Source organism: Pelophylax lessonae (genome assembly GCF_965119305.1).
Source record: "Pelophylax lessonae genome assembly, chromosome: 2".
Taxonomy (NCBI): Eukaryota; Metazoa; Chordata; class Amphibia; order Anura; family Ranidae; genus Pelophylax; species Pelophylax lessonae.
Window position 1 is genome coordinate 98317517 of NC_138769.1, and position 24989 is coordinate 98342505.

The following is a 24989-nucleotide window of genomic DNA, read 5'->3' on the forward strand; positions in this document are numbered from 1 at the left end:
GCAGCCCTAAGGGTATGGCTGGCGTTCAGCTTGGAAGTTGGAATTAGTTTGTAATAGGACCCAAGTGTAGAAAATGAAGACCTAGATTACCTTGGAATTCCTGAATTCCAGCAATTTTTGGAGCATCGAGTAGCCAGTCGGTCAGAGTCTGATTTTTGAAAGCAATGCTTCTGAACTGCTTTCCGCCATTCACATTCCAGGTACCAATGCAAATGCGGATTTTCCTGGGCTTGGCGTACCTGTAATAGTTCTCACACATGCTTCGCAGTACTCTTGGAGATGCTAGGAGGGCGAAAACGGCATTCAATTAATCATTCTGAAAAAGCCCAAAGGCCAACTAAACCTACTGCATAACATGCACCTATAGTGTTTTCTGTTAGCCTATCAGACATCAGCTTTCACTTTCCAAGCAGAGCAAGGAAACTAAGAGCTACACTGATTGGCTGCAACAAGTAATGACCCAAAACTCAGCACTATTTTTTTTTTTAGTTATTGGAAAGTCCAAAGTAAATGAATGCAATTACTTAATTTGAAAAGACTAATGTAGAACACATACAAAATGAAAGATTACATATAAGGCTGTCAGAGTGTATTACTATACCTGATTGTAACATGAGTTCTGACACTGACCACGCAGCAGGGAAAGGAAAGAACAGATTGTTAATGGCAAATAACTGAACAAGTCCAAACCAATAATGAGAGATCAGATTTTAGGGCAATTTAAAGCTTTTAAAGCTCAAACCCAAAAATATAATATATTGCAGCTTACCAGTCCTTTCCTTGAATGAGGTGGCTGCATTTGTTTTCTTAGGCTATTTTCACCTCGTAAACTAGCAAACACCACACTTCCTGTCCCTTCATCTGTACACATTTCTCTAATAAAGCGGTTGTAAATCCGAGAAAAAAAAAAAAAACACCTGCAAGACAAAGGCATAATGAGCTAGTATGCATCGCATACTAGCTCATTATGTATTACTTACCTTAAAACGAAGCCCCGACACGGACCCCCGGACATCGCTGCGGGCGCTGCCATGATCCCTCAGCCTCTCTTCCGGGTTCGGCGGCTCCGGCGCTGTGATTGGCCGGAGCCGCGATGACGTCACTCCCGCGCATGCGCGCGGAAGTGATTTTCCGGCAAGCTCCCGGCAAGGAAAACTGAAGGTCCCCCAGGACCTTCAGAGCGCATGCGCCGCTCGCGTGAGCGGCTGCATGCACTGCTAATATCTCCTAAACCGTGCCGGTTTAGGAGATATTAATTGTACCTACAGGTAAGCCTTATTATAGGCTTACCTGTAGGTAAAAGTATCAAAAAGCGGGATACTACCGCTTTAAGTCTTTGGGTGCAGACATAGGTATCAAAAGGCACTGGACTTTAACCACTTCTTGCCTACAGGGCACTTTCACCCCCTTCTTGCCCAGGCCAATTTTCAGCTTTCAGCGCTGTCACACTTTGAATGGCAATTGCGCAGTCATGCAATACTGTACCCAACTGACATTTTTTTCCCATAGAGCTTTCTTTTGGTGGTATTTAATCACTACTGGATTTTTTATTTTTTGCTAAACAAACAAAAAAAAAAAAGATCGAAAATTTTGAAAAAAAAAAAAACAAAAAAAGCAAAAAAACTGAATTTTTGTAAAATCTTACCGTAAAATTCCTTTCTCTGAGTCCTCCGACAGTCGCCGCCTCTTCTAAGTCATCACAATGGGGTATTGTCCACCTGTCCGTAGGACCAGCTAGGCATATAGACTTAGTCAAAAGGCAAAAAGCATTAGCATATACACACCCACGGGGGCTGTCCCATCTGGCCAATACCCCCCCTGCATCACCACTCCCAACTCAGTTTGGTAGCATAGCAGTAGGTAATAAGAAACCCACAAAAGAGGGGCGGGGGCGGTGACTGTCGGAGGACTCAGAGAAAGGAATTTTACGGTAAGATTTTACAAAAATTCAGTTTTCTCTTACGTCCTGCGACAGTCGCCGCCTCTTCTAAGTCATCACAATGGGGATGTCCCAAAGCAGTATAGACCTGAGGGGTGGGAGACGCAACCGTAGAAAAGGCAATGCAGTACCCACATCAGAGAAAGGAATCTTACATGCACTGTAAGAACCAACTGGGCAACAGAGAAAAAAACAAGCTCAACAGGAGCAACAGCCCAGGAAAGCCAATGCCAACAGCCAGGGACCCAGAGAAAAAAACTCAAGGGTCCATCATGGCACAGCCGCACTGAGAACTTTGCGGCCAAAAGAAGCATCATCTGATGCCAGAACGTCTACTTTGTAGAACTTGGAAAAACATGTGCACCGATGACCAAGTCGCCGCCTTGCACACCTGGGCCACCGAGGCCCGATGCCAATAGGTCCAGGAAGTACTCAAAAACCTGGTAGAGGGCGCCCTAACAGGGAAGGGCGGAACCTGTTCCGTCAAGGCATAAGCCTGTTCAATGGTCTGTCTGATCCACTTGGCAATAGTCGCTGCGGACGCAGCCATGCCCTTCCGAGGTCCCTCAGGAAGGACAAAGAGGGAATCCGTCTTCCGAAAAGACTCCGTAGACGACAGGTAAACCCTGATCGCCCTGACAACATCCAAGGAATGGAAGGCAATCTCCTTCGGATGTATTGTCTTCGAACAAAGCGAAGGCAGGACAGTGTCCTCATTAAGGTGATAATCCGAGAGCACCTTGAGAAGGAATGATGGGAGTGGTCGCAAAACCACCTTATCCCTGTGAATTATCAAGTAAGGGGAGCGGCAAGACAACGCCGCCAGCTCCGACACTCTGCGAGCCGAAGTGATCGCCACAAGAAAAGCAACTTTCTTCGACAGCAGAGGCAACGATATCTCCCTGATATATTCAAAGGGAGCCCGCTGCAACGCGGACAGGACCAAGTTCAGGTCCCATGGAGGTAAAGGCTCCTTCCTGGGAGGAGCCAAATGTCGCACACCATGAAAGAATGTGCGCACCAAGGAACGAGATGCCACAGGGCGTTGGAAAAGGACCGCCAGTGCTGACACCTGGCCCTTTATTGTGGCCAGTGCCAGGCGCTGATCCACTCCAGACTGGAGGAAAGCCAAGATTCTCGACCCCGAGTAAGAACGAGGGGAAAACCCCCTGGACTCACACCAGGTGAAGTAGGCCTTCCAGGTACGGTAATAGATCTTACCAGAGGAAGATTCCCTAGCCTTGATCAAGGTAGGAATAACCTCAGAGGATAGACCCTTGTCCTTCAAGACCTGGGTCTCAACAGCCAGGCCGTTAAAGCCAGCGACTGTAAAGCAGGATGGAAGATCGGACCTTGAGACAGGAGATCTTCCCTCAGAGGCAGGCGCCACGAAGGTGCCACTGCCAGGCGAACAATGTTGGCGTACCAGGATCGGCGAGGCCAGTCCGGTGCCACCAGAATCACCATGTGCGGTTCCGAGGCCAATCTGCGAAGGAACCGGGATAGCAACTGAATCAGAGGAAAGGTGCACAGCAGACGATACTGATGCCAAGGGGCCACCAAAGCATTCGAGGCGTCCGCCAACGGATCGCTCGGTCTTGCCACGAAGCTTTCCACCTTTCGGTGTAGCCGGGATGCGAACAGATTCACATCTGGGGATCCCCAATTCGCACACAGCATCTGAAAGACCTCCGGGTGAAGGGACCATTCCCCCTGGTCCAGGGTCTGGCGGCTCAGATAGTTGGCCTGCAAATTTTTCACACCCGGAATGTATCGCTCTTAGTTCCAGTACATTTATCGGGAGGGAGGATTCCTCCTCCGACCAAGTGCCCTGGGCAGATAGGATGCCCAGGACTCCACCCCAGCCCGACAGGCTGGCGTCCGTGGTAACCACTGACCACACCACAGGGCGGAAGGACTTGCCTTCCGCCACCGACGGGGACTGGATCCACCACAGAAGAGTCAATCTGGTCCGGCGACTCAAGGAGACATCCAGATCCAAGGACTGAGGAAGTCTGTCCCACCTGGCCAGGACCTCCGTCTGGAGAGCCCGCGTGTGGAACCGGGCAAAGGGAATCGCCTCGAAGGTCGACACCATCAACCCCAGGCCCCGCATGCAGGTCCTGAGTGACGAGGACGGATTGTCCCCGAGGGACCCGAGTACGTCCCGCAAAGTCCGGAGCTATCCTCCGGCAAGAATACCTTTGCCTGAGCAAAGTCCAGAACCATTCCCAGATAGGGAAGGCGAAGCGACTGAGACAACGCTGATTCCTGAACGTTGATGGTCCATCCGAACTCCCGGAGCGTCTGTACCGTGATGGACAGATCGCGCACAAGGTCCTGGCTGGCTCTTGATCTCAGAAGCAGATCGTCCAGGTACCCCAGGACCGCAATGCCCTGGGCCCGTAGCAGGCCCAGGACCGGACCAACACCTTGGTAAACACCCTTTGTGCCGAAGCGAGAGCGAAAGGTAACGCCACAAACTGGTAGTGGTCCTTTGCAATAGCAAACCCAAGGTACCGCTGATGACCCTCGAAAATGGTGACGTGTATTTACGCATCCTTCAGAACTATCGAACCCAGGAATTCTCCCGGCCTCAAGGAGGCCACAACCGAACGGAGAGACTCCATTCAAAACCTTCGAACTCGCACGAAGCGGTTCAGTGCTTTCAGGTCCAGAATAGGACGCACTTTGCCTACTTTCCTGGGCACAGTGAACAGATTTGATTAAAAACCCCGAAACCTGTCCCGATGAGGCACCGGGACAACCACTCCCTGAGCCAGCAGGTCCTGCACCGCCCGATGCAAAACCTGCAGACGCCTCGGAAGCAGATGGAGATTGGAGGGAAAGAATCTGTCTGCCGGCCTTGAAAGGAATTCGATCTTGCATCCTGATCGAACGATTTCCTGGACCCACCTGTCCGATATCCGGAGCAGCCAAGGTTTGGAGGAAACTGCGCAAACGTCCCCCCACCCCAGAAACGGGTGAGGGCGCCCATTCAGGCAGAGGCGGAGTGTCCCGCCGAGCCGGCAATGCCAGCTTTCTGCTTACCCGCCCAGGGCTTCCTCTGGTTGCCCTGGGCCTTGAAAGGCTTGCCCATGGATTGGTTCCGAAAGGCACAAAAGGACCCCTGATTAGACCTAGACGCAGAACCCCGCTTGTCTCGGAAGGACTTGTTCTTCGGGTTCTGGGGCATTATAGTGCTCTTGCCCCCCGTGGCGCCTTTTACCAGGGTATCCAACGCCTCGCCAAAAAGACGAGAGCCAACATAGGGAAAATCAGCAACAGTTCACCGTGAGGACTGGTCGGCCGACCAGCTCTTCAGCCATATCAGTCGCCGGTGAAGCACCGCGACACTCGAGAGGCGAGCCACCAAGGGGGCCTCATTTAAGGCTGCATCACACAGACACATGACTCCTTGGTGGACCTGATCCACCATTTCCAGTCGGGCATGCGGCACGTCATCAGACACCAGGTAGCTATGACGCACCTAGATCCAATCAGCTACCACCTGAGCCACCATAACGGACGCGAAAACGGGTTTGAGCAACGAACCCGCCACCGTATAGGAATGGCGGGCTAGAGACTCCAACCGCCGGTCCGTGAGATCCCGGAATACCGGAGTATCCTCAATAGGAACTAAGGTAGCCCTGTTCAGCACGGCCACAGTGTGATCTACCTGTGGAGGCACACACCAACGCGAGTCCGTAGCCGGCGCAAAAGGATAAAGCAATTTGAACCGACTAGGCACCACGAAACGGACGTTTTAACGTGCGCCACATTTCATTAACAGTGTAATGAAAAGCAGCTGGGCAGGGAAAAACCTGCGCAGACTTGCAGGTTCTGCGCTTCCCAAAAAAGGACACAATGCCCGGAGGATCGGGATCACCCTCTAAATGCAAAATTTCCGTTACAGAAAACAATTAACTCATCCATCGTCGCCCGTTCATCAGGGGACCCTGGGGAGGATGTGTCAACACCCTCAATGTCAGCCTCCCCCTCAGACCCCGGGGGGTCCAGGGATGAGCGGGACCCTGAAAAGGGCACGCTCACAGCAGCAGCATCAGCCATATCCCCATCTGAATCAGAAGAGAGAGACAGCCTGGGCCGTTTTCTCGCAGCCCGTTCAGACATCAGCATTTCCACATTTGCCACTAAAGTCGCAACTACAGCAGTCAGATCAGGTCGCAGCGGGGCCACAGGAGAACTGGGGCCCCCCACCAAAGCTGGAGGAAACTTGTTTTCCTGAGAATCCATGGCTCAATACAGTAAAAAATTACAGTGCAAAAAATCAGTGTACTGTCCCCTTAAATAGCGCTGCGGAGTGCGCAGCCCACCGCTACTGTCACAGCAATGAAGACCTCCAAAGGAGAAAAAAAAAACTGAGCCAGAAGCAGTATGCAGAAGAAGACTGAGAGGGATACACTGCAGAGCCCGCAGATCGTTGCTACCTGTGCCTGTGCCGCTGTTGGGAGGGGCTGGCTATAAGCCAGACCTCAGGGAAAATGGCTGCCCCATAGGGAAGCATAGGAGGCTTCACTAAAATGGCCGCCGACATGCGGCCGAACCGATCGTTCTCCCGCCCCTAAAATGGCGGCGGATGGCGCCAAAAACGAGCAGTATACTCGCCCCAGAGGGGCCACACAGTGTGCATAGCAAAAAACACGGCGGACCGCACGAATTTTCGCCCGCAGCGGTCGCCGCACCAGACACACGGCTATACCCCCAAACATGCACCTAAGGTGACACAGGGAAAGGGACCCCCAAGCAATCAGACATATCTGTACAAAAACGAACCCCGGAGGGATCGCACAGGGAGTCACACAGGCACAGACATGGGGACACACAGCAACACAGACTGCCACCCCAGACAGAGGCCCCACACAGAAAGTACTTACCTGTACCCGATGGCGTGGGGAGCCTCTATGCACGGATAAACCTCTGTCCTCATCTGACAGGGAGTGCCGTGAGCCAGGGACATGACGCTGCAGTACCGCAGAGGAGTCCTGTGAGGTAGCCACCTCACGGCTGCATCCCTGCATCGAACAGGGATGGGTCGTTCTTAGTGCCAGGGCGAACCATAGCTGAATGCTCGATGGCGGGCTGGGGGTCCATCTGACCCTCAGTGCCCTGGAGAACCAGGGCGGCCAGTCTGAATCCCAGCACCGCATGATCCATCTTCATCCGAAGTTAGGGCTACACTCGGTCTGGCCTTTGGGCCGGGGTAGAGAAAGCCCGTAGTGTATGTGCCCCTGGGGTGGCAGCCCAGGGGTGCCTTAATTCTCACTGGTGAGGGGCAGCTCGCCTTGAGTTTTTCGGCACCATGGTCACTGCACCTACGCACACTTTTTTAAGCACCTGCCTCTTGGGCAAGGCCTTTTGGCTTTGACCAGAGGAATTTTTATTCCGGCCGGAAGGCCTGCCTTTGTTTTTCACTTAGGCACTAATTCACCTCTCCACTTCCCCTTCCCCACCTTTTTGTTTGTGTGTGTTTTTTTCTTTGTAGTTTGTCACTTTTCTATCACCTTTTTTTTTCACCTGCACGACTTGTAGGGTGTGGGTCCTCGGGCCCTACCTTGAGTCTTGGGAGGGGGTGGATATGGCCTTTAGGCTTGGTCTGCCCTCTCTCATGGGGTCTCCCTTCGGGGGAGCCCCACTTAGTACTCGGTGGGGGCTGTTTCGGCAGTCCCCCTGAAGAACGGGGTCAGTCTGGTTCCGGCCAGACAGACCATGAGTACCTTAAATCCCTGTCAGGAGTCTTGCGCCCCGGGGGATCGAGGTTCGGGTCCTACCTCTTCGGAGGGAAGACCATTTATTTGCACACCCTGTGCACTTTTTGTGTTCCTCACGTTTGTGTGTGTGCACTTTTTTATGCACCGGGTGAAGTCTTTTGAGTGTGTTTCACACGCTACGGGCTTAAAAAGAAAAAAAAAAAAAAATCTTCATCCGAAGACTAAACTAACACTAAAGCTGACAAAATAAACAGCTAGTAAAGTGAGAGAAAAAAACTGACATTTTCAAAGAAAATCAAATAAAAGATCAGGAAGGCTGAGACTAAAGCCCCAGCACAAGGAGAGCCTAACTAGTCTTGATGCTAGGCAGATTAAAACTGAGTTGGGAGTGGTGATGCAGGGGGGGTATTGGCCAGATGGGACAGCCCCCGTGGGTGTGTACATGCTAATGCCTTTTGTCTTTTGACTAAGTCTATATGCCTAGCTGGTCCTACGGACAGGTGGACAATACCCCATTGTGATGACTTAGAGGAGGCGGCGACTGTCGGAGGACGTAAGAGAAAGAACATTTTTCATAGTTGGTTATAAAATTTTGCAAACCGGTAATTCTTCTCCTTCACTGGTGGGCACTGATGAGGTGGCACTGGTGGGCACTGATGAGGTGGCACTGGTGGGCACTGATAATCAGTGCCCAGATTATCAGTGTAGATGTCCCTTTTTTAACACAAGCCAGTTATCGGCTCTCTTCTCCTCACACTGTCAGCCTGAGGAAGGAAAAGCCAATACGCGGCTTGTCGTGTATATATCCATGGCCAGCTGTCATTGGACACAGCTGATCACGTGGTAAAGGGCCGCTGTGATTGGCCCTTTACGCCGATCTGTGATCAGCCGAGTCTGCAGGTGGAATGATGGGACTAGTAGTTTACACAATAAAGAGAAGGAGGTTTGTATTTTCTTTTAAAGTGGAACTAATCTCTCTCATTTAACATGAACTATTTTAATACTTATGCTGCTAGCCATAGTAAATAGATAGGAAAGTATATTCTATTTACTGGTCTTAAACTTTTTTTTTTTGTTACATTTTTCAGTTGCTTCCTGGTTTCTGGCCTGGGCCAAGATAATATCACACATCTCAGGAGTATTAATGTCCATTTTTTTTTCCATAATTTTTTTATTTCATCTGGAGGAGGGGCTTTCTCAGCTAAGCACACCCTCCTGCCTGCAGGCTTAAGCTAAGGACAGATATGGGATGTAAATGCTACATCTTCCCTTACTCAAAATGGCCACAGATAGAAATGCTAGGAGGTCATTTTCAAAATGATTTCTCCACAAAATAAAACACGGAGATATGGATTGATGGGTGAGTTTTCTTTGAATATTAAAAATTAATTAAATTGTGTTTTCAGATGCTAGTGCTCAGATAAAATTACGTTCCGTTTTAAAGTGTAATTCCACTTTTGTTGAGAAAAAAACATTCCCCTCTGGATGATCTCTGTACATTACAAGGATTTTAACAAACTTTGTTGCAGATTACTACCTTTTTATTCTGAAGAAATCATTGTTTGTTTCTCTGTGCTGAGTGAGTCTAATGGGATTGGTTTCATAATTATCTATCAGCTGTGGCAGCTGCAGGGCTCTAATGAGGAAATTGCATCCCTTTAGACGTGTTCCTATTGGGAGTATCTCACCAAAAATTACATTTTTGTTGCAGGGGATGCCAGAAATCTGACTTCTGGGAAAATCAGTGAGCCAATCACACAAGCAGGAAATGATGTTTCTGGGGTGTGGTCAGTATACATTCTGTGTACAGATCACCTCCAGGTAGCCATATTGTATTGCAATTTTCAGAAAATGACAGCGGCTGCAGACTGAAAAGGAAAGGTAATTTTTAATAACATTCAATTACAATACGATTTGTGTCGCAATTGTATACGCTATATTGTTTTTTCTTTATTTGCGGATTTTAATTCCCCCACGAAAGTAGAGTTACCCTTTAAGCTTAGGGGACGCATTGAGGAGGCAGCATTTCTGGCAGACCACCAGGTATTTTCTGTAGTTGCTGAAAGTTTTCTAAGCCAGAACAATTCAAACAAACTAAGGACCAGTCAGCTGCAATATATTTAGCTTTTGTTTAGGGTTTAGATATGCTTTAAAACCGTCTGCATCTGTAACCATACCCCTTGTCTCTGCATGATACAAACCTCTGGGATTGGTTTAGGCTTCCTATCAAAGTGTATTCAAAAGGAAAAGTTCAATATTAGTGTTATGTATTAAGTCCACATCAATAAAATGTTTACAACAATAAACAAATCTATCAAGTAAAATACCGGGAGATCTTCTAGATTCCCAATCATGGCCGCCCTCCTTATGGACGGATGACAAGCTATCTGCGGCCACCCTTGTCACCATTCACTATACCAGGATCCATCAAAACCCAGCCATCCCCAGCAAACATACAGAAAAATAAAAAAAACAAAATATTGCACAAAGTCTTTTTTTCCCCTAAGATTCAAGTAAAGGTGCTGCATACATGTGACAAATAAAAAGTTAGCAATTGCAGTCATCATAAATCATGAATACATAGAAAAGTGAAACATGGAAAAGTGGTGGCAGAAAAAGACTAGTTCATGGAGTCTGCCCATTTTTTTTTTCGTTAACTTTTTAGTCTGATTATAGATCTAGGATTGTCCCAAGCATGTTTGAAGCCATTTACTGTTTGATCATCTCACTACCTCTGCTGTACGTTTATTCCAGCCATCAACTACCCTTTCAGTAAAATAATACTTTCCAAGATTAGTTTTGAACTTTCCTCCAGTTAGTTGGAGGTCATGTCCCCGTGTTCTTGATTTTGGTTTCATATTGAAAAAAACTGCCTTCCTGAACCTTATTCATCCCCTTGGTGAATTCAAAAGTTTCAATCATATCTCCCCTTTCTCTTCTTTCCTCCAGACTGTACATATGAGGTTCCTGAGGTTCTAAATCCAGTTACTACAGGTCCTTCTCAAAAAATTAGCATATTGTGATAAAGTTCATTATTTTCTGTAATGTACTGATAAACATTAGACTTTCATATATTTTAGATTCATTACACACAACTGAAGTAGTGCAAGCCTTTTATTGTTTTAATATTGATGATTTTGGCATTCAGCTCATGAAAAACCAAAATTCCTATCTCAAAAAATTAGCATATCATGAAAAGGTTCTCTAAACGAGCTATTAACCTAATCATCTGAATCAACTAATTAACTCTAAACACCTGCAAAATATTCCTGAGGCTTTTAACCGCTTGCCGACCGCCGCAAGTAAATTTACTGCGGCGGTCAGCCCCTGCCAGGCAGAGTGACGTTAATTAACGTCACTAGCCTGGGAGGGTCTGGGGAGCGAGCGCGCGCCGCCGGAGGCGCGCTCCCGCGCGGTCACGGACCCCCCCCCGCGCGCGTGTGACCGGCGGACCCAATGTCCTCCGCTCACTCGGCGATCGTCGGGGGAGAGGGAGAAAGTCAGGCAGCTAGTGTAAACAAGCTGCCTGTCATTCTCCTCGGTGTTAAAACACTGATCAGACAGATCTACTATGTAGATCTGTTGATCAGTGTCCTTTCACCTCAAGCCACAGCCAATCACAGTAGAAAGCACGCCCCTAGGGACACACACAGCCCCTCCCTCCCAAATAAAGTTAACCCCTTCACTACCAGTGTATTTTTACAGTAACAGTGCATATATATAGCACTGATTACTGTAGTAATGTCACTGGTAACCCCAAAAGTGTCAAAAATTTCAGTCAAGGGTCCGATCTGTCCGCCGCAATGTCGCAGTACCGCAAAAAAAAAAATCGCAGATCGCCGCCATTACGCGTTAAAAAAAAAAAAACAAAAATGACAAAAATCTTTCCCTTTGTTAGTAAACGCGATAACTTTTGCGCAAACCAATAAAAATACGCTTTTTGCGATTTTTTTTACCAAACATAGGTAGGATAAAACAAATTGGCCGAAAATGTTAAAAAATTTTGATTTTTACATTTTTTTTTGGGGGGAATTTCATATAAAAAAAATGTGAAAAATATTGTTATTTTTGCAAAATTTACGCTCTTTTTTTGTTTATAGCACAAAAAGTAAAAATCGCACAGGTGATCAAATACCACCAAAAGAAAGCTCTGTTTGTGGGAAAAAAAGGACGTCAAATTCGTTTAGGTACAGCGTTGCACAACCGCGCAATTGTCCGTTAAAGTCACGCAGTGCCGAATCGCAAAATACCCCCTGGTCGTTTAGCAGGAAAATCCTCCGGGGCTTAAGTGGTTAAAAACTCCCAGCCTGGTTCATTACTCAAAACCGCAATCATGGGTAAGACTGCCGACCTGACTGCTGTCCAGAAGGCCATCATTGACACCCTCAAGCAAGAGGGTAAGACACAGAAAGAAATTTCTGAACGAATAGGCTGTTCCCAGAGTGCTGTATCAAGGCACCTCAGTGGGAAGTCTGTGGGAAGGAAAAAGTGTGGCAGAAAACGCTGCACAACGAGAAGAGGTGACCGAACCCTGAGGAAGATTGTGGAGAAGGACCGATTCCAGACCTTGGGGAGTCTGGAGTAGAAACATCTAGAGCCACCGTGTACAGGAGATTTTGGAGCACTTCATGCTTCCATCTGCTGAAAAGCTTTATGGAGATGAAGATTTCATTTTTCAGCACGACCTGGCACCTGCTCACAGTGCCAAAACCACTGGTAAATGGTTTACTGACCATGGTATTACTGTGCTCAATTGGCCTGCCAACTCTCCTGACCTGAACCCCATAGAGAATCTGTGGGATGTTGTGAAGAGAAAGTTGAGAGACGCAAGACCCAACACTCTGGATGAGCTCAAGGCCGCTATCGAAGCATCCTGGGCCTCCATAACACCTCAGCAGTGCCACAGGCTGATTGCCTCCATGCCAAGCCGCATTGAAGCAGTCATTTCTGCAAAAGGATTCCCGACCAAGTATTGAGTGCATAACTGAACATAATTATTTGAAGGTTGACTTTTTTTTGTATTAAAAACACTTTTTTTTTATTGGTCGGATGAAATATGCTAATTTTTTTTTGGTTTTTCATGAGCTGTATGCCAAAATCATCAATATTAAAACAATAAAAGGCTTGCACTACTTCAGTTGTGTGTAATGAATCTAAAATATATGAAAGTCTAATGTTTATCAGTACATTACAGAAAATAATGAACTTTATCACAATATGCTAATTTTTTGAGAAGGACCTGTATGTACAAGCCTTTGAAGGTATACATAAAAAACAAAAAACAGAAAAAAAAAAAAACACACACCAAAAAAACAACAAAAATGCATCTCTTCCCGCTGCAGTTCAAGCAGGCATAGCCTATCTGACAGTGACAACACTGCAGTGAATTCAGAAGAAGTGCAATATCATTGTCACCCGATTGCAGAAGGCTGCATAAGATGGCATGTACTCAGTGCTCGAACAAGGTCACCTAGAGCCCAGGGCAAACATGCCGAATTGCGCCCCCCCCCCAATATGTATGGGCATTATGTGTCACTAAAAATCCACCCCCCCCCCCAAAAAAAACAATCAAGCACTACTCTGCATGCTTATCCCTTAAGCATAAATCCCCTATCCTCCAAATACAAATCCGCCTCCTACTGAAATCCCCCCTCCCAGCACTAATCTTTGCCCCCCCCCCCAATCCCCTCAAATCCTCTCATTCCCCATATGCCACCTCCCCTCCCCCCCCCAAAAAAAAAAAAATTCCCCCCATCCTAGCACAAATCCCCTATCCCTCTAATTTCCTCTTTGAGCACAAATACTCTTCCCCCGAACGCCCCATCCTAGCACAAATCCCCCCCAATCATCCCCGCTAGCACAAATCCCCTTCCCCCCACCATATTACCTTTAAAAGCATAAACCCCCTAAATTCCCACTCCTAGCACAAATCATCTTGAATCCTGCTGGAGTAGGAACATTTTCTAGCAAGATCAAAGGCACACTGCAAGTAAAGAAATCAGACACAGTGAGGATAAACACTGCTAATAAGCATTTAAAGTATTAAATGCTTATTTATCAGTATCTGTGCTTTTATCTACAATTTTTAAGTTGCAGAAAAGGTTTTCTTAAGGGCAAGATTTAGCAGATGCCAGTAAGCATTTTGTTTAGAGATTTCGGAGGAAGCCTACACCTGTGCAGGAAACCCACAAAACATAGGAAGATGAAGTAAACTCTGCACAGAACCCTTGCTCTGCAAGATCACAGAATTAAGCAAGACGCTATGCTAGCCTCCCAAATATCACAATTCTTCACATACAATATTTATGTTGTATCTCTACAGGCTGTGTTCTTTACAGAGTACAAACAATATCACATTTTAGCTAATGCTTCCACCACAATCACACTACTATATACTGTATATTGTGAAACAAAAGCCTTACGCTGCACCTCAAAACTTCTTCAAGCAGTAGCATAGGATGGAAGATTTATTTGTTGTCCTCCAAGACATGGCCCCAACTCTTCTGCATTGTATAGAAAGATCAAGGGCCTAGATTCTCTCTCAGGATTTAAATGCTGTCCATGTTCCCACTAAGTGGATTTTCCCACACTTCCTGTTCTCCTCACTTCTTGTTCTGATGACCCCCCTTACCCTCATTTATTTTTCTAGTGACCAGTGTTTCCCTCATTCCTTTTTCTGGTGACACTTGCTCCCCTCATTCCTTGTTCCCCTCAGCCCTTGTTCTTCTAGATCTGCGTTCCCCTTATTCCTTGCTCTGGTGACCCACCCTACCTTCATTTGTGGTTCTTGTAGACCTGCATTCCCTTCATTTCTTGTTCTGGTGGCCCCTATACCCTCATTTCTTCATCTGGTGACCACCTTTCTCTGGGTTTTTGTTCTAGTGACAGGTGGTCCCCACATTTCTTGTTCTGGTGACCTGTTTCTTTCATTCCTTTTTTTGGTTCCTCTTATATCTTGTTCTGGTGACCCTTGTGATTCCCCACTTTCCTCAATTCTTGTAGTCCCACATTTCCATAATTTTTTGTTCTGGTGAACCACAACCACGTTCCTATAATTTCTTGTTCTGGTTACCTGCAATCCCTTCATTTCTTGTGACACTCCTTCCCCTCATTGCTTGTTCTGGTGACCCTTGTTCCCCTCATATCAAGTTCTTGTAGAACTGCATTCTCCTCATTCCTTGTTATGGTGACACCATTTCCCTCACTCCTTGTTCTGGTGACTGCATTACCCTCATTTCTTGTTCTGGTGACCCTCATTACCCTCATTTCTTGTTCTGATGACCCCCTTACCCTCATTTGTTTTTCTAGTGAGTTTCCCTCATTCCTTTTTCTGCTGACACTTGCTCCCCTCATTTCTTGTTCCCCCAGCCCTTGTTCTTCTAGATCTGCATTCCCCTTATTCCTTGCTCTGGTGACCCACCCTACCCTCATTTGTGGTTCTTGTAGACCTGCATTCCCCTCATTCCTTCATCTGGTGACCACCTTGTTCTAGTGACAGGTGATCCCCACATTTCTTGTTCTGGTGACCTGTTTCTTTCATTCCTTTTTTTTGGTTCCCCTTATATCTTGTTCTGGTGACCCTCGTGATTCCCCACTTTCCTCAATTCTTGTAGTCCCACATTTCCATAATTTTTTGTTCTGGTGAACCGCAACTACGTTCCCATAATTTCTTGTTCTGGTGACCTGCAATCCCTTCATTTCTTGTGACACTCCTTCCCCTCATTGCTTGTTCTGGTGACCCTTGTTCCCCTCATATCAAGTTCTTGTAGACCTGCATTCCCCTCATTTCTTGTTCTGGTGACCCACATTCACTTTGATTCTTTTTCTAGTGAACCTCATTCTCCTCATTCCTTCTGGACCTGCATTTTCCACATTCCTTGTTCTGGTGACCTGCAATCCTCCCACTTCTTGTTCTGGGGACCCTTTCCCTAATGTTTTGTTCTGGCCCCCCTCAATTCCTAAAGAACTGGAAAATATTCCCAGAGGGGACACAGACAGCAATAAAAATCTTCAACACAAACTTGCAGTGCTTCTGCCAGTGTACTCTCCACCCAGGTGTAAAAGTTAAACTGTGTCCCCCACCTAAAATGAAATACAGGCTTACCAGAAAGTGACACCTCAAGGCATTCACAAAAGTAAATTTGCACTTCGGTAAGTCAGTCCTGTGAAGGGATCAACTGCTTCTCCAGCAGTTATTCACAGCAGTGCACTCAGGGATGATGATAATGTTGCTTGCAAAAATGTGGTTGCATGCAAAATTTATAACAGAAGAGCCCCTGATTAATCTTTATTGAGCGAAATATGTTGGGCATTGCCTGTGTGAGAGACGTCCTTCATATTTGATTGCTGGACATGGTGTTACTAGGGATGGGCGAATGGTTCGGCCCAAGCATGAGTTTGGGCTGAACATTTGCCCGTTTGGTTGTTCGCCGAACACCCGAATTTGCAGGGTGTTCGCTGGGTGTAAAGGATTTTAATACTTTAAATATAGTGCCTGGTGGGTCCCTTTATTCTGCCTGTAAAGTGGTGCATATTTACCACGCATTAAACATGCTACAGCAAAAATTACATTTCTAAACATGGGGACAAGGGCCTCTTCCCGACAACCCTGGGCTGTGGTTGCCGGGGTCTGTGGGTGGTGGTGGGGAGGGGGGGTTAATCGGAATCTGGAAGCCCCCTTTGACAAGGGGGCCCCCAGATCCCACCCCTATGTGAATGGGTATAGGGTACATTCATCCATTCACTGGTGTAGCCCCGCCCATTCCCTATACAAGAACTGTCAAACCACGAACAGGCAGACCGCTGAAAGCGTTCAATGAGATTTTTTATTTTTTCGGGTCGGCAGGCGGCATGATTGATGATGGATTTACATGGGTGGACACTTTTTTTTAATTTTTGAATAAAGGATTTTTTTTGTACACTTTTTGGTGAATGGGTAGGGGTACTATGTTAAATGGGGAGGGGTTCCAGATTCCGATAAGCAACCCACCCGCAGAAACAGACAACCCCAGCCCGGGGTTGTCAGGGAGAGGCCTTTGAAGAGGGCCCTCCATGTTGGGGGCATGGGCCTGGTATGGTTCCCGAGGCTGCGTGCTTGAATAAGGGTCTGGTATAGATTTTAAGGAGGGACTCCATGCAGTTTTTTGTTTGTTTTTTTAATTTTATAGCTGAAGACGGCAATTTGACTTTTTTATTTTCTTTAGAAAGGTCATTTTTGCTGTAGCAAGATCTATACATGCTACATATTGCTTTACAGGCACATTAAGGGCGCTATATTTAAAGGAATTTTTCACTTTTATTGTTCCACTTTAGGCATCAGTGCTCCTACAATTTTTTTTTCTATTGACACATGTCCCCTAGGCCAGTACCCAGACCCCCATACCACTTTTATGGCCAAAACTTGCATATAAGCCCTCAAAACTTTTGATTTTTCCTGTTTGGCTCCCATAGACTTCAATGGGGTTGGCCGTTCGGGAGTTCTGCTGCGAACCAAACAGGGGGGTGTTTGGCCCATCCCTAGTGATTACCAAGCATTACAAAATTGTGATCCACAGATTTGGTACCATTTTAAAAGTTCTCTAATTTTTTTATGAACTTAAGAACGATCCTTGTGCAATTTCTTATTAGATATTTTGCATGTAACCAACATCAGGCATAAAATACGTTAAATGCAGACATTATTCTACAAGAAGATGGTGACAAGGTCTCTAACAGCAGAACGATCTTTAGAGAGATGGAGAGAGACATACCATGTAAACTTCCAGTAGTCAGGAGAGCTCGTGCTTTATCAGCCAAATCACTATTCAAGGTGTTTCCCAGCAACAGCACATCTATCGCTTCTTGCTTGGAGCCATCAAAAAAGTTGCTCTGGATTGTTCTGGTTACTGAGCGCGCTCCGTCTTTTAACTTTCCCGTCTGTAAAATGTACAGGTCGTTGTAATTCTACACCTGAACTGCAACCAGACATCTGGTACAAGACACCAAAACAGCTTTTCCTTTACTCTTTTGGCTATATAAATCATTACTGAGACAATGCACTTTTTAAGTAATAATTAACCAAATGACTCAAAGAGGAGGGTCACGTGACCGCGCCTAGGTGAAAATTAAATAAATTATGAATTAATTTAATAAAAGTGTTTCTGAGCTTCTAGTCTTAAAACATGTGCTAGTGAAAATTTACAATATAGAAAGTGACAGCGCTCAGAATTAGTGGTACAAAGACTATCTAAATAAGTGTATACACAAATAAATATTCCTGGTTTAAATATTCAAATAAAGTGACAGTGCACAGTGCAAGTGTCGAAATAATAAAAGTGACAGTGCATAAAACTATGTATAAAGAATTTTAAAATAAATATAGTGACAGTACTTATATGCAAAATGCAGATGCAATATTAGCAGCAGAAATCATTATAGTGACTTAAGGTGCTTCTGTATTCATAAAGGAATACTTCCTTTTGTTCACAACTTGTGCTTATAATGAAAACAGTCCTTATGTGCAAAATTGAAAATGCAGTATAAACAACAAAAATGAGTCCAGTGACTTATAAAGTGCTCAGTGCTGTGGAAAAAGGTGCCTCCTTATGGCGAGATAAAAAGAGGAAAGGAAATCCACCACCAGATGTCCTACACACTTACCAGATGACCCCTTGGGGTCTAGCCTTGGTAAGTGGTATGCTGTATACAAGGTCCCAAATAGGATGGAATGCCGCCACAAATCATATGGTAATCTCTCCACCTAGCTAAACTGGTAGATTCTTCCTCCAATACCTCTCTCTCAGACCCCACACAGACCGATCAATATATAAGAAAAAAGAAACTTCATGGCATAGTACGTATACTCAGTTTAATAAGGAAAAAAGAAGCCACTTACATCAGGTAATCGGAGGAACAGCTTTACAGCATCACACGCCGGTTTGCGTTCCGGCTGCGTTCCAAAGAACCGGAAGTGACGTGGGCGTAATGCGTGGACCCGACCGGTTTCGTCAGCTGTATGCAGTCCCGTCTGCTCCGCACAGTTTTATTTGAATATTTAAACCAGGAATATTTATTTGTGTATACACTTATTTAGTCTTTGTACCACTAATTCTGAGCGCTGTACTTTTTAAGTAATATCGAAGGGGCTCCTCCACCCCAAAACCAACATTTTGGTTTGAGTTGGAAGCTGCTAGGATGGAACAACTGGTGCCTGCCGACACCTCCCAAGAGACTCCATCTATAACTCCACTACACCCAAGTTCCAGATCAGATATGTTCAACACAAGGCCCGCCAGGCCTTGTCATGTGGACCTCGCACCCAGTATTGAAGCCTAGTTGCTCTGGGAACTAACAGATCCAGGCATGCACTCACAGTGGGAACAGATCTACTGAATCTGAGAGAGAACGATCTTCCTGAGACAGAGCTGCCTAAACAGGAAGATACTACAGCTGGGCAAGGTAGGAGAGAGAGATGCGAGGAAGCTTTGGGGGCGGGGTTTGAGGTTGCATAGCACCCCTAAACCCTGCACTCTGTACCTCTGCGCATCCCAAAACCCTAGAAGAAAAGAAAAAGGAGGCGCAAACACCTAGTGCATTACCTGTGGTCACTGTTTATAAAATTTTAATAAAATGCCAAATGCATACTCACAGACATGAAGATAATTAAAATTGTGTTACAAGAATCCATCACACATGAAGTGGAACATGTCCTTGAAGATGGGACCACTAACGCGTTTCGGGGGTCAAGCTCCCTTCCTCAGAGCCTCCTTTTTCTTTTCTTATATGTACCCATGTTGGAGTTCCCTGCCTGAGGAGAGCAGCACGCCAGTCTTCCCCTTCGGAGTGAGCGATTGGCTGAATTATTTGTTTTATCCCAAAACCCTGCACGTAGCGCACTCCTGAACTCTGCACCGTGTACATAGCGCACTCTTGAACTCTGCATCATATACGTAGTGCACTCCTGATACAACTGGCTCTTTGAAGGCAACCATACTGCTGATGCATGTGAATAATGAAATTGAGTTTGACACCCTTTCTAGATCCTGGTGTTGATATTTGTTCCTTGAATTCCCTATTTAGGTTAGGTTAAATATGGACATCAGGATTTCATCATGATAAAGCAGTCACTGAGTCAAAACAGGTATGTTAATTAAGAGCGAAGACTTCATTCTACATGTCTGCTCAAATGTCAAACCAGAATCAGGCAGGCAACAAGCAACTTCAGAGAGGTCAGCAATGGCATCCTGTATATTGTCTTTAGCTTAAGCTACTTTTAAAGCAGAATTTTAGGTAAACCACTAAATACAAGAAGAAATGCATATACAGTGCCTTGCGAAAGTATTCGGCCCCCTTGAACTTTGTGACCTTTTGCCACATTTCAGGCTTCAAACATAAAGATATAAAACTGTAATTTTTTGTGAAGAATCAACAACAAGTGGGACACAATCATGAAGTGGAACAAAATTTATTGGATATTTCAAACTTTGTTAACAAATAAAAAAACTGAAAAATTGGGCGTGCAAAATTATTCAGCCCCTTTACTTTCAGTGCAGCAAACTCTCTCCAGAAGTTCAGTGAGGATCCCTGAATGATCCAATGTTGACCTAAATGACTAATGATGATAAATAGAATCCACCTGTGTGTAATCAAGTCTCAGTATAAATGCACCTGCACTGTGATAGTCTCAGAGGTCCGTTTAAAGCGCAGAGAGCATCATGAAGAACAAGGAACATACCAGGCCGGTCTGAGATACTGTTGTGGAGAAGTTTAAAGCCGGATTTGGATACAAAAAGATTTCCCAAGCTTTAAACATCCCAAGGAGCACTGTGCAAGCGATCATATTGAAATGGAAGGAGTATCAGACCACTGCAAATCTACGAAGACCTGGACGTCCCTCTAAACTTTCAGCTCATACAAGGAGAAGACTGATCAGAGATGCAGCCAAGAGGCCCATGATCACTCTGGATGAACTGCAGAGATCTACAGCTGAGGTGGGAGACTCTGTCCATAGGACAACAATCAGTCCTATATTGCACAAATCTGGCCTTTATGGAAGAGTGGCAAGAAGAAAGCCATTTCTTGAAGATATCCATAAAAAGTGTCGTTTAAAGTTTGCCACAAGCCACCTGGGAGACACACCAAACATGTGGAAGAAGGTGCTCTGGTCAGATGAAACCAAAATCTAACTATTTGGCACAAATGCCAAATGTTATGTTTGGCGTAAAAGCAACACAGCTCATCACCCTGAACACACCATCCCCACTGTCAAACATGGTGGTGGGCAGCATCATGGTTTGGGCCTGCTTTTCTTCAGCAGGGACAGGGAAGATGGTTAAAATTGATGGGAAGATGGATGGAGCCAAATACAGGACCATTCTGGAAGAAAACCTGATGGAGTCTGCAAAAGACCCGAGACTGAGACAGAAATTTGTCTTCCAACAAGACAATGATCCAAAACCTAAAGCAAAATCTACAATGGAATGGTTCACAAATAAACATATCCAGGTGTTAGAATGGCCAAGTCAAAGTCCAGACCTGAATCCAATCGAGAATCTGTGGAAAGAACTGAAAACTGCTGTTCACAAACGCTCTCCATCCAACCTCACTGAGCTCAAGCTGTTTTGCAAGGAAGAATTGACAAAAAAATTTCAGTCTCTCGATGTGCAAAACTGATAGAGACATACCCCAAGTGACTTACAGCTGTAATCGCAGCAAAAGGTGGCGCTACAAAGTATTAACTTAGGGGGCTGAATAATTTTGCACGCCCAATTTTTCCGTTTTTTATTTGTTAAAAAAGTTAGCAATATCCAATAAATTTTGTTCCACTTCATGATTGTGTCCCACTTGTTGATTCTTCACAAAAAAATTACAGTTTTATATCTTTATGTTTGAAGCCTGAAATGTGGCAAAAGGTCGAAAAGTTCAAGGGGGCTGAATACTTTCGCAATGTACTGTAGGAAACCCATTTTGCCTGCCAAAGGATGTGTATTTCTGTCTATTCAGTTATGACATTTACACAGTCCACCAGTCTATCAGGGAATAGGACTTGATTTCCTCTGTTGCAAATCACTAACAATTTGTGGTCTCCCCACCACCCACAACCTCTTCCCCTATCAACAAACTGTGATCCAATAAAATGTAAACTTTTTTTCGTACAAACTTTTAAAATAACTGAGCAAAGCCCAAAGCTTTTATACCCATATCAGGAACTGTGTACAGCAGGGGGGGGCCAACTTGTGCCACCTGGGCAACCCAAAATCATAAACTTACTTAAAAATGTTGATTTTTTTTCCAGGAAATTTTTTGTAAAAATGCGTTTACACTTAGCGAACACATGCAGTCAAAGAAAAAATTGACAGTGTCTCTTTACCGAATTTCTTTAAGTTTTATCTTAACATCCCATTCTTCACAGTGACGCCTTATTCATGTCATCCGTTTTCGGCAGCACCTACAGGTGCATCTCAAAAAATTTGAATATCATCAAAAAGTTTATTTTTTTTAGTAATTCAATTCAAAAAGTGAAACTCACATTATAAACATTCGTTCCACACAGAGTGATATATTTCAAGCATTCCTTTCTTTTAATGTTGATGATTATGGCTTACAGGTAGTAAAAACCCAGTATCTCAGATAATTAGAATATTGTGAAAAAGTTCAATATTGTAGACTCATGGGGGTCACACTCTTATCAGCTAATTAACCCAAAACACCTATAAAGGTTTCCTGAGCCTTTAAATGGTCTCTAAGTCTGGTTCAGTAGGTTACACAATCATGGGGAAGACTGCTGACTTGTCCAGAAGACATTCATTGACACCCTCCACAAGGAGGGGAAGACACAAAAGGTCATTGCTAAAGAAGCTGGCTGTTCACAGAGTGCTGTATCCAAGCATATTAATGAAAAGTTGAGTTCAAGGAAAACGTGTGGCAGAAAAAGGAGCACAAGCAAGTCATTGCTAAAAAAGCTGGCTGTTCACAGAGTGCTGTATCCAAGGATATAAATGTACAGTTGAGTGTAAGGCAAAAGTGTGGTAGAAAAAGGTGCACAAGCAACAGGGGTAACCGCAGTCTTGAGAGGATTGTGAAGCAAAGGCCACTCAAGAATTTGGGGGTGATTCACAAGGAGTGGACTATGATTGATGTCCGTGCTTTAAGAGCCACCACACACAGATGTATCCAAGACATGGGTTACAACTGTCGCATTCCTTGTGTCATGCCACTCCTGAACCAGAGACAACGTCAGAAGCGTCTTTCCTGGCGGTCCAAAGTCCTCTTTTCGGGTGAAAGTAAATTTTGCATTTAATTTAGAAATCAAGGTCCCAGAGTCTGGAGGAAGAGTGGAGAGGTACAGAATCCAAGTTGCATGAGGTCCAGTGTGAAGTTTCCACAGTCAGTGATGATTTGGGGACCCATGTCATCTGCTGGTGTTGGTCCACTGTGTTTTTTCAGCACAGTGTCAGCTCAGCCCTCAACCAGGAAATTCTAGAGCAGGGTTTCTCAACTCCAGTCCTCAGGGAACACTAACAGGCCAGCTTTGCAAGAAAACTGAAATATCACAGGTGATATCATTTGCTGCTCAGTGATTGCAGTATTCTAATCGGCATCTCCCCAAGGTAATACTTAAAAACTGGCCTGTTAGTGTGCCCTGAGGACCAGAAGTGGGAAACACTGTTCAAGAGCACTTCATACTTCCCTCTGCTGATCACCTTTATGGAGATGCTGATTTAATTTTCCAGTAGGATTTGGCATCGGCCCACACTGCCAAAAGTACCAGTAAATGGTTTAATGATCGTGGTATCACTGTGCTTGATTGGCCAGCAAACTCACCTTACCTAAACCCCATAGGGAATTTGTGGGGTAGAGAGACACCAGACCCAACAATGCAGATGAGCTGAAGGCCGCTATCAAAGAAACCTGGGCTTCCATAACACCTCAGCAGTGTGACAGGCTGATCGCCTCCATACCATGCCGCATTGATGCAGTAGTTCATGCAAAAGGAGCCCCGACCAAGTATTGAGTGCATACTATACTGTACATGGACTTTTCAGAAAGCCAACATTTCTGTATTAAAAATCCTTTATTTTTTATGGGTCTTATGTAATATTCCCATTTTTTGAGATACTGAAATAGATCAGTCTGTGTGTAATGAATATATGAGTTTCACTGTTTGAATTGAATTACTGAAACAAATTGACTTTTCTGATGATATTCTATTCTTTGAGATGCGCCTGTATATTTGTAAGCAACTATTTTCAAGGATGAAGCACATGAAGGGTAAAAATAGAACCGAAATATCTGATGAGCACTTTGAGAATTCATTGAGAATTGTTACTGCATCCATCCAACCAGATATTGATACGTTAGTTTATCAAAAACAGTGTCAGATATTGCACTCGTTTTATGTTGCTCTCTTTTACTTTTATAATAAATAAATACTACAAAAGAATGACGTTTTATTATTCAGACAGGTACATTATCCATATTAACGATCGTGAACTTGTGATCTGCCCGACAATTTTTGCTCATCAGCTATCCTTTGGGTTACTGTATTTTATGTGGGGCCCAAGACAATTCCATTCCTTCCAGGAGCCCAGGAAGGTCAAAAGGTTGGAAGCCCTAGTGTACAGGATTCAGTATTACAAATGTGACCATTCCTCTATAGCTACAAAGGTAATGAGGTAATTAGATGTACAATTAAATCTTCTTCTGATTAATTGCTTCCTGGACTAAACAGATCCAATACATAAATCCGTCTTCATAAATGAGGGATGTTTCAGTCTCCTTATTTTATTAACAGTATGTACGTATATGTATAATGAAGGGTAATGCAATGCTAAGATGGACATTAGCACTTTATTTCCCTGGTGTACAGAAATACTAAATATTACAATAATGAAAAGGATTAGCTTGAAAGTCTGAACCTTTGGGTATGGGGGAGAGGACAAATTGGGCAATTTCCCAGGGCCCCCATTATCCTAACCTCTTGAGTCACCGAGGCATTTTAAAATGGCACCTAGTAGCAAGAGCTTTTAAACATACCATGTTATGTGTACACTTAAATGGGGGGGGCACAGCAAGTTACAAAAAAATTTTACCTTTAGAAATACTATAAAGCCTTACTTCAGGTTACATTTTACTGTAAATAGTTCACTTGGCCAGCTTGGCCCCAACAATTTCCTTTGCAAATACTTGGCCAATGTCAGCACTGTATAAACTGTGTGTAGCACCAGCTACCTACAGTATACAGCGCTGTGTTTAGGCAGCAGTACAGGGACGTGAACAAAACCGAGCTGGGCTGAGTGCTGCTCAGAAATGGACAGGAGGCCTTGTATTTTATGAACGAA

The 24989-nt window shown here is 44.9% G+C and overlaps 1 protein-coding gene across 7 annotated transcripts in view; it reads right to left on the bottom strand.

The window, feature by feature from the left end:
* SYNJ1 (synaptojanin 1) overlaps window positions 1-24989 on the bottom strand; it is a 241674-nt gene that overhangs the window by 76028 nt on the left and 140657 nt on the right. For 4 of the 7 annotated variants that reach the window (XM_082247653.1, XM_082247650.1, XM_082247656.1 and 1 more), the window contains exons 12-14: window positions 17421-17586; window positions 602-625; window positions 91-282 (exon numbers count right to left, since the gene is read on the bottom strand). In XM_082247653.1, coding sequence (XP_082103779.1) covers window positions 91-282; window positions 602-625; window positions 17421-17586 — 382 coding nt within the window. The remainder of the gene's footprint in view (window positions 1-90; window positions 283-601; window positions 626-17420; window positions 17587-24989) is intronic. The other 3 variants (XM_082247654.1, XM_082247652.1, XM_082247651.1) reach the window with 2 other exon arrangements.